This window comes from Miscanthus floridulus, chromosome 4 (genome assembly GCF_019320115.1).
Source record: "Miscanthus floridulus cultivar M001 chromosome 4, ASM1932011v1, whole genome shotgun sequence".
NCBI classification, from domain to species: domain Eukaryota; kingdom Viridiplantae; phylum Streptophyta; class Magnoliopsida; order Poales; family Poaceae; genus Miscanthus; species Miscanthus floridulus.
The window spans coordinates 106,955,433-106,965,572 of record NC_089583.1 but is presented as its reverse complement, the minus strand read 5'-3'; the positions used below and the strand labels follow the sequence as shown (position 1 = coordinate 106,965,572).

The 10,140-nt window shown below is 47.7% G+C and overlaps 1 protein-coding gene across 3 annotated transcripts; it reads left to right on the top strand.

The window, feature by feature from the left end:
* Positions 1-1,668: 1,668 nt before the first annotated feature.
* LOC136550264 (universal stress protein PHOS34-like) lies at positions 1,669-8,929 on the top strand. 3 transcript variants are annotated; one of them, XM_066541768.1, is made up of 4 exons: positions 1,669-2,632; positions 5,952-6,081; positions 6,310-6,358; positions 8,705-8,929. In XM_066541768.1, exons 1-4 carry the CDS (start codon positions 1,861-1,863, stop codon positions 8,780-8,782), a joined length of 1,029 nt encoding a protein of 342 aa, XP_066397865.1. In that variant the 5' UTR covers positions 1,669-1,860; the 3' UTR covers positions 8,783-8,929. The 3 variants fall into 3 exon arrangements, with proteins under 3 accessions (XP_066397865.1, XP_066397867.1, XP_066397868.1); XM_066541771.1 differs by lacking the exon at positions 5,952-6,081 and having other exon boundaries at positions 1,693-2,632; positions 8,705-8,792; XM_066541770.1 differs by lacking the exons at positions 5,952-6,081; positions 6,310-6,358 and having other exon boundaries at positions 1,675-2,632.
* Positions 8,930-10,140: the final 1,211 nt, after the last annotated feature.

The following is a 10,140-nucleotide window of genomic DNA, read 5'->3' as shown; positions in this document are numbered from 1 at the left end:
AACACGGGAGTCAGCCCCTCTCTTCTTCTCTATCTCCAGCAGGCTTAGAAAGGAGGTCGAGGGAGGGAGGCAGGCTAGGCGGGAGAGAGACGGCGGCGAGGCGGAGGCGGTGGCGGTGGTGACAGCCGCTGGAGCAGGGGGCGGAGGAGGCGGGCGAGTCAGGTTGGGGCAAGGGAAGAAGTAGGTCGTCGCGAGCGGTAGAGTCTCGTTCGGAGCTCCGCGATGAAGCGGTGGGACGTCCAAACCTACACACTAGTGGTGGATGCGCGAGGTAGAAGGGTAGCGGAGGAGGGGTGCCCGTGTAGCGGAAGGAAGAGGCGGGGGCAGTGCCGGCGAGGAGGAAGACGGGTGGTGTGGCTACCGAATCACACCACCCGTCACGCAATATCTTGGTTCTAAGAGAAATGGATGGGAAAAACAGGTTTACTTCTACTCTGAGCTGTTACCGGAGTCCAATTTTCTTCTCTTGGAACTTAAAAAAAGATTTGAATGCAACTGATCCATGAAAATAATAGTGAGACACAAGGCTGTAGCTGGATCCGGCTGTTCTGTTTCCACATTGTCTGGTGCAGCTCTCGCTCCGTTGGCTGTGTGCCTTATCTATGGTTCCCTTCTATTGTTGTTCTCGTTCAATCTTTTTCCGTGCAATAATCTACCAGATTATCATGTTAGTTTACTAGTCCATTTCAGGTTAATTAAGGCCCAAGGCAAACAGGATAAACTAATAAAATCGATAGCCATAGGTGATACTGATACGTCGTCAGTCAGAGGTAGCTAGACGATTCCGCTACCAGAATGTTCCTTGCAACTGAAACTAAGAGCAAGGCTCTGGCTGTATCGAATTCTTATGGCCTACTTCTTAGCTGACTCAGTAGTTATATCTTCATAATTAATACATGATTCACCTGTCGCTCACAGCTCGCTTATCCTTTCTCTCTTTCCCTCTCTTCTCTACCTCAATATTCAGCCTACTTACGGCCCATTACTCTACTTGCTCTGAGTGCAGCCCGATGAAGTCCGAATGAGATTGAGACCCTAGGCTGGACTGGAGCGAGCGATTCATTCCCAAATCGTGGTCCTCCTGCAACGTAATGATTGGTTGGGCCTATCTTAGCAGGAATAACAGCCTTGCGCTTTGCAACTGATCGATCACGTGGAGCGTAGAGGAGGAAACTGTATGCTGCAGCTGCAGGATAGGCTAACAATTTCTCTTGATGCCCCCTGTTTAGCACAAATGACAGACCAAGCAAGCGTCGTAAAAAGATCCTTGCGCTCCAGAAGGCGAGAGATCGCGGCAGCGAAAGCAGCAGTTGTTCTATCCCTGTTCATAGACCCAGAGAATTTGCTAGGAAGGGCTCAACGGGAGGGATCAACAAAACAGCGGCATTTTCTTCTCTATTTTTACTTCTTTTTTGATCAGTTCATGAGTGTACTCAAGCTAAGGTACAGGTACTTATCCGTAGTATAGGAAATGTCGAAACAGGGACAGCAAGCAAGCTGGGCAAGTTGGTCGGTCCAAAGCCGTTGGATCTGGGCGGCGTTGTCCTTGATCCTTATCCATCCTCCACGTGCACGTCGTGCGTGCAGCCGACCAGCCTCAAGGCAACTAGCAAGCAAGGCTCCTCGTGACCTGCCCTCGTCCAGAATCAGATCGTGACAAGTCTATCATCCACCCCCGGCCACCACCCCCAGCGCCTCGCTCGACTCCAACTCCAACTCCAACTCCAACCATTCCATTCCTTCCAGGTACCTTCTCCCCTTCCTCTCCCTCCCTAGTCCCCCTAGTCGGCAGTCCCCCCGACCCCGACCCCGCTAAGCAAACTCCGAAGTCCCAAACCGATCGCCGCAGGAGATCCCGCGATGCAGGCCCCGCCGGCGCCGCCCTCCTCCGTCGACCTGCCGCTGGCGGCGCCGCCGCCGCCGGTGAAGGCGCCGACGCCGCGGCCCCCGGCGACGGGCGTCTTCTTCTCCGCCGCCGCGCCCCTGGGCACCTCGCACCGCCGCATCGCCATCGCTGTCGACCTCTCCGACGAGTCCGCCTACGCCGTGCGCTGGGCCGTCGCCAACTACCTCCGCCCCGGGGACGCCGTCATCCTGCTCCACGTGCGCCCCACCTCCGTGCTCTACGGCGCCGACTGGGGCGCCGTCGACGTCTCCCTCTCCAACCCTAGCAACGTCGCCGAGGACGACGACGACGACTCCGAGGCCGCCGCCGCCGCCGCCGCGAGCAGGATGGACGACGACTACGACGCCTTCACGGCCTCCAAGGCCGACGACTTCGTCAGGCCGCTCAAGGACGCGGGAATCCCCTACAAGATTCACATCGTCAGGGACCACGACATGAAGGAGCGCCTCTGCCTCGAGGTCGAGCGCCTCGAGCTCAGCGCCGTTATCATGGGGAGCAAGGGCTTCGGCGCCGCGCGGAGGACCAGCAAGGGCAGGCTCGGCAGCGTCAGCGACTACTGCGTGCACCACTGTGTCTGCCCCGTTGTCGTGGTGCGTTTCCCTGATGACGGCTCCGCCGAGGCTGGGGAGGCCGGCGGTTTGTCTGCCACGGTTGGTGCTGAGGATGTGCTGCACCCCGTGCCGGAGGAGGAGGCCGAGTACCATGACGCCACTGAGGAGCACAAGGGTAACTGAATTTCTACTCCTATATTTGCTTGTTGTGCATGTCATAGGGGGCCTGCCTTCATTATTATCCATACGAAATGCACCAAAATTTAACTCGCAATAACGATAGGATAGGACAATGTGCGCAACAAATTTACTATCGATTAATTGGCAATGGCTAACTCTGGGTTATTCTGCTTCCAACTAAGTAATCATTCTTTCTTTTATCCATGACGGGAAGCCCGGAGTTTATTGCCTCACACTACACTCACAGCAACCAAGTGTTCAGAGTTTTTTTAACCATGAAAACTGAAACTTCCAAAAAATGCATCACCACATCTGAACACCCAGGGTTCAGCCTGCCGCATGCGCTGCACTCAGAACCATTGTCTCCAGAACCAAGCAACCACAAACATGGTAAAACCTTAAGTTTTAGCTACTACTGGTTACATGCCAAAATGGACACCGCTTGCAGCACATGTGCTGTACGAGATCTTACTAAGATCTACTTGCAACTCTTGCAACTAAGCAGTCATTCTAACTTGAATAGAAATACTTAGCATGGATTGCAGGTATACGTTTCCTTCATATGAACAGTATTTGGTTCAGGTTATCTTTTAGGGTGTCCGCTTCACATGGTATTACAATATACTTTGTGGAACTTGATTGTTTGGTGGAGCAACCTGTTGTATGAAAACTAGTTTTAGCGACCATAGGCCTTTTTTAGTAAAGAAGATTGCCCATGTAGGGTTGCAGTAACTATGTTTCAATTCTATGCCTGTTCTCCTTGCTTCAGTTTTTCCTACTGAAGATCTAGAATTTAGGCTGCAAGTATTCTACTATTCTACATGCTCTGTCAATAGTCCATTTGGTTCTATTAAGTTTTGAGATTGTGAAAGCAACTAATTCTGAATCCTTATTTTCACTCTTTACCATCAACTGATTAGTACTTTATGTTTGTTCTTTGCCTATTAGAACATTTGGCTGGGAGCACCTGAATTAAATTTTTAATTGTAGATTTACCCTTGTTTTCCCATAAAAGAAAGAGCCAAAGAGGTATTGATATGTGGTTATGCCACAACTTATCAATGCTAATTAAGGTGGGGATTTACTTGAACATGTAGTGAATAGATGGGGGCTTTTGACAATTTGACTTCACCACTGGGGTCTGCACATTGGTCTGCTTGTGAAGCTACAGTGCACTACCCCCACTTGCTTGAAGAGGCTCAGGTATAGATGGCAAAAGTCGGGCCAGCACGACCCTATTGCTAATCGTGCCTGGCGAGCCCAGGGCCTCATGTCGTCGCCACCAAGAGGAAGGGGCTGTAGCAGTACTGCAAGCGGCTGCCGAGGGGGCAAGGAAGAGGTTCCTGCCAAACTGCTGCTGGCCTGTTGCTGATGCCGAGAGAAAGAGAAGGGAGGAGGCGAGAGACAAACAAATTGAGGAAAAACAACCCAGAATGCCAACCAGAAGGCTGTTGGGCGACGCAGGCGACACAAGCTAATCAGCAAATGCAAGATTAAACAAACCAAAACAAGATACCAATGATTGACTCACTCTAGATTTAGGATGACATTTCACAAAAACAAAAGCAAAATCAAGCTGTCGTTCTGAACCCCACCAAGGCGAGACAAAAGCTGAGCCCCAGCCGGAGCAGGCAGGGTTGATCGTGCCGTGACCTGGAGCGTTGTAACAGAGCAGATCTGGGGACGAGGGTGAGGGCCAAAGTGCACTGTGGAGAGGGACAGCACAGCGAGAGGGGGAAGGAGAAAGGGAATCTGGGACGAGGAGACAGCGGGAGGCCTGGCAGTGTGACGGGCAACGACAGGCCAAGGTTATATGGTCATGCTTGTGCCGCCCGACAGGCCAAGGTAAGCTTCCCAGGCACGGGGACGATTAGCATCGGGTCATGCCGTGTGCCTGGGCCGGGCGAAAATAGCGGGCCACAGGCTGGCCATGGCCTCTTGTTTTTGGACAGCTATAGTCTCAGGGGGTTCTTTATTGCATAGGAATCAGTGGCTTTTGGCAGCTTAGGTGGGTGCGCCACAAGAGCTGCAGTCTATTACAGGAGCATGCTTGTGAAGCAGCAGTGGTTCTGCCCCCAACTGCCTGTATGCTTGGATTGATTCAATCGATGGTTGGAAGTGTTGGTTGATTCAATCTAGTTCCAATTAGACAAGTTCGGCTAGAAATTCATTTTCCTCTCATCTCATATGATTTTACGTATGGGATTTTTAAAATGGACGGAAACAGCAGGGGAATCCCCTCCTTTGCATGGGTTTCCTCTTGTGTTCAACTGTTTCTTGATGTTAACTGTTTCCCAATGTTTGACGATTGGATGGATACTGGACTTTAATTGATTGTTTGGACCTTTCTGCAGTCTAATTGGATTGAATTAGATACGGACATCTCATATTGGGTGTGCCTTGGTCTCCTCTGATTTGGATATGGATCTTGATCCATCCATCCCCTACTTAAAAGTAGATGATAATATTAGTTACCTGAACTGTTATGCCGCCCCCTTTGGCATTTCTATTCATTTATGCAAACTTTAAGATATGCTCTTCACTTGACTGGTTAAAATTTATAGAATTAGTGATGTCATGTCACAAGTTTTTTTTAATAAAATAAAGGTTTCGGAAGGCACTAAGGCGCTTTTTAGGTTGTGACCCTCTGCGCCTTGAGCTTAGGTGCGCCTAGGCATGTGCCACGTACATATATACACTTAAAGAAATGGAAAAACAGGGGACCAGTGGGCCTAGCATTGGACAGAAAGGCCTGTCAAAGCAGCCCAAGGCCCAAGTCCGAATGACCACTCCTTATTCTTGGGCTCCCACTTTATCCAATTGCTGGTAGGTGCTCTCCCCTGCTTGGTCGCCCCAGCCCCGATCCAGCCATGCTCGCCACCACCCGACATCCCTGTCTCCCTGCCTGGGTGGATCTGCATGTGGCGGCCACTGGGGACGTCGTGTCCGCTGGCCTTTGGCAGTGGTACCCCCCCCCCCCCCCCCCCCCCTGCCCAGATTGGATTATTAAATAACAAGTAGCTGCCATTAGCTAGTTGAAGATGCTGAGATAACTCGGCCTTATCTGTTATGCCTTCAATGGAAAAATATATTAAGCATCACAAATGTTACCTGCTGTACCATAGTTCCATATTTGCGAAATAGCTTGATGGCAATCGTTATTCCTATTAAAAAATTCAATTAGTTTATGCATCACAACTTTGGTCAATGAAAGGGTTAGCTTACACTTAGATTCTTTTAGCTGAATTTTCATTATCTGTATGCTATTAATCCATAACAAGCTGTGGGCTAATGTTTTCTCATAACTTAAAAAGGGCGTACCCAGTGCAGAGAGCTCCCGATCTGTGCGGGGTCTGGGGAAGGGTGTGAGTGGCAAGCCTTACCCTCGCCTGTGCAATGCGAGGAGACCGCTGACTTGAGCCCGGGACCTTCCGGTCACAGGCGGTAAGACTCTACCGCTTGCACCAGGCCCGCCCTTCAATGTTTTCTTATAACTTATTGCCTGAAAAACTGAAAACTGTTCTCAAAAGTTTTAATGGTTTGGACTAACTGCATCCTTCTCATTGAATTTTATGATGGCTTTTAATGAAAAAAAAACAGTTTGCATGTATCATATCAAGGGTCCTTTGTGATTGATTAGGCTAATATCTAGAATTGGTGCAATTTCTGCAGATACTTGACCTCGTTGATGCATTGTGAAGTGAAGTCCTCTTGGATTCAGGTTAGCGTATAGAACTAAAATGTCCCATTTGCGTTGTATTGTTGTTGTATGATAGGCATCAGCTATTTAACCTTTTCTCAATAGTATTTCCTCTACCTGTTCTAAGGCATCAATGCTGCACATTTCTGTTGTATATGTTGCACATCATATATGGTAACTAGATGATACCCCGCGCGTTGCTGCGGGAGTTTTCTAACATTTTTCCATGGAAATTATAGGTAGAATAGCCCCTGCAAGATTTTGTGTTAGAAAATGAAGTTATAATATGGATATACAATGCTGCTAAACTGGTAGAGAAGGTTAATAGTCTAAAGGATGTTTGAGCACATAAATTAATTGGAAAATGTCATCAATGCATAAATCATGGTTGTATTTATACCTCAAAACTACTAATTAGTAATTTACATCAAGATGTTAAACAAAGTTGTTTTGTGCTGCCACAACAACAATATGAATGAAAAATCAGAAATAAAATTATTAGGAGCGCACGGGGATATATGTGCATTGTCCGCCTTCACATATGCGCTTATGAACTATGATGTCATGGTATCCATTGTGCCCATCAGAGACCTTTAGAGTTGCTGCTTTCCAAGGTTAAAAATCTGCTAAAATATTCTGAAACCATAAATCCTGTTTTCTGGAGAAACAATTACAATACATAAAACTGCAGAGATTCAAGTCAATAAATAAATTTGCCCTGCTTCACGTTGCTACAAATGGATAGACCTACAACAGAACCAAAGTGGACAGAACTCACGCTGCAGAGATGTTGCTTGAGAAGCGCATGAACTGATGAGGCATTGAGGCATAGAAACCTGCTGACTCTGCACGTCGGCAGGTATGCATGGCTGCCCAAACCAACCTACTGATGCAGATAGAACCGGCACTTGCCTGCATGCCATTGTTCATAGTCCATGACCCACGCACGATTGGATCAGCCTCGTAGAGGTAGAGAGCCTCTGTTCATGAATCTAGGCACCAGCGACTTCTCTGGCTGTAGTAGGACCTCAGCTTCCGTACTGTATGTAGCCGCGGTCCGGCCAGGCACCAGCACGACCACACCCTGGTGCCCAGCCGCCATGGCACTTCCGCACAATCACCTTCAAGCAGCCACACCAAGCACAGATGCAATCACCAATTTCAGGTCGAGGATGTCCACCTGTGCACAGGTCACAACCACAATGCGACAAATCCCACACAGCCTGCACGTGGCCAACGCTAATATAACCGCCCCCTCCGGTCCTGTTTGTTCGCATATGCTGCCGGCAGCTGCACCGCCATTCCCACCCTGACCATCGCATGACTGCAGCCTGCACTAATGTGGAACCGCTTTTCACGATCGCCGTGCGTGGGCCATGGCCATAAACTTCGACGACGACGCATCCCCGTCTCGTCCGATGGGGCAGCACTATCGCCGCCTTGATGTGCCCACCGCTGGAGACGAATGGGGAGGGGAGACGGCTCGGGCCACCCAAATTGCGATTGCAACCAACAGATGCCTGGAGGAAGTCAATATAAATACTATCATCAGTCGACCATTCATTTGCCTAGCAGTTTCCTGATGCCTGCATCAATTGCTTGGAGTGGGAGCCTGTTGGTGTCTCTTGATCTACTCCAGTGATACTGTATTTGGTGGGAGTTCAGTAACCGACTCGGCAGAGGAGGATCCTAGCAGACTTGGATGACGTGGCTGCAGGAAATTACAGGAAAATGCGCTAGTGGGGTTCTTCTATTTAGGTATAGTAGATTTGTTAGAATTTATTTTCACTGTGATGTAGCATCTTTGTGGCATGCAGTTCTATGGGTAGAGGTGTATGGAAAGTTATGCATACTAAATGATGTGTTTACTTTAATTTGTAAAGTTTGAGTTTTTTTTATTATAGTTTTGACATGAAAGATAGGAGAATTTTTATTAGAGCAGAAACATGAATATATCATTCAGGTCTACAAAGCAGAAACCTGTTTTCTTTATTACAGCAAATGTTAGATCCAGATAAGTTTTTAGATTGAGTGAACATCCCGTCCCGATGGCCCTATCCTTTAATATTATTATTTGATACTCCTAGAAAACCTTAGTTCCCTCTGATTTGATCATTTTCCTCCCATATGATCAGAGGTCCAGTGTAATGTGCTTCTATGTGTCCTAACCTGTCACTGTTTCCATGGACAGTTTGCTGGAACATTTGGACCTGCACTATTGAAGCAGGGCTTTAGTTTTAACAAAACTGTATCATCTGGCTTGACAACCACCAAAAGTTCTCATTTACCATGCACCTGTTAATCTGTTATACTAATTTTCTTCAGTTTTGTTTATATTTCTCTAATTCTTATCCTTTCCTTCCACAGCATGTAAAGGTTCTAGCATTCGACTGTTGCCTGGGTGCTAGCTGGGATTTCTACCTGAGTGCATGTGATGTTTCCTGAACTTCCTATACTTTCGCTTTGTTTGTATCTTCCGTTACCTTTGTTCATGTAGCTTCGTCTGACTTCCACTTCCTGGTGAATATCTGTATGAACATTTGTAGTTACTTTGCATTGCACTGTGTTCTAATGAAAGTTACAGGTTAACCACTTCTATGGAACCTGGCTTGTGTGGATTGTAGTGGATACATGTGCATCCAAACAAGGCGGTGCAAATTTCCATCCTTTTTTATTTGCTTTACTTTAGTTTAAAGTAACTCTAGTAGATTTCGTGAGCCGTCCGATGTGCTCATGCCGACATCCAGTCCCGAGGAAAGTTCCACTGTTTTTCCAGCGAACTTCAGAGAGCTACCTTTTTCTGTACGAGAGGCTGGCATGGTGTGCTATGTTCCCGGATCCTTTTACCGCCGTGGTTGGTTGGATTTATCTTCCAAGGACCTGGAAGCCAAGCTATGGAATCTTCTCTTATTCAGATTACTTTTCTGGTACATGGTATGGAAATGAGTGGCAGTAGCCATCTAAATGTGCTGGGATTGGTTCTGTGCTTTCCTCGTCGCAATGATTTTGCCACACTATGGTATTGGGGTTTTCTAATCTTGAAATTTTGGCTGGTTTGGACCTTTTGGTTCGTGAAGTGGTGACTCCGAACTCTTTGGAACATCTTCGTGAAGTCCTGTTGCACTTTTCGTGTTGTCCCCTGTATTATAGAGGAGGATCCTACTGAATCGGTGAATCACATGCATGATCAGCATGGTTCACCACAACATGGAGCATTGAGCAATTCAAGGTGTATATAATACTAATTTTGCACACAAGCATGTTTTGGATCAGGGAATGCTATGATGCCCAGCTGCTGTGAATGGCACGCTGTAGACTTCTGTTCATGAATTTGCTTTGTTTGGAGTCGTGTGAATATTTAGGTGAACAACTCAGAGTTACCCTACTCTACCTTCCGTGTTGAGACACCTCTCTGTTATATGTGTTCATTCATGCATCTGAGCTGCTCATTTTCCAGCTCAAATTGCCACGAGCCTTTTGCGACAATGTGTTTGGTTTGGTCTCTAGCCACGCATCACCCCTTTTCTGGGACGAATTTTCCATCTCAGCTACCTGCCGTGTATTGACTAATTTAATCTTCAGGCTCACGTAGCCACTTGCCAGCGTGTGACCTTTTAAGAGCTGTACTAGTATTTGGGACGCATCTTGTGCTTCACTCCATGTGCTCGCGTCGCGGCAGATGCATTAGAATTTCCAATTTCCGCTGTCACTAAATCATTACCAAGTCTCAATCTGTGTCGTCGTTTTCAATTCTTGGATGGATTACGGACTGAATATGGACTCTCTTTTGTCTGGCTGTCCCA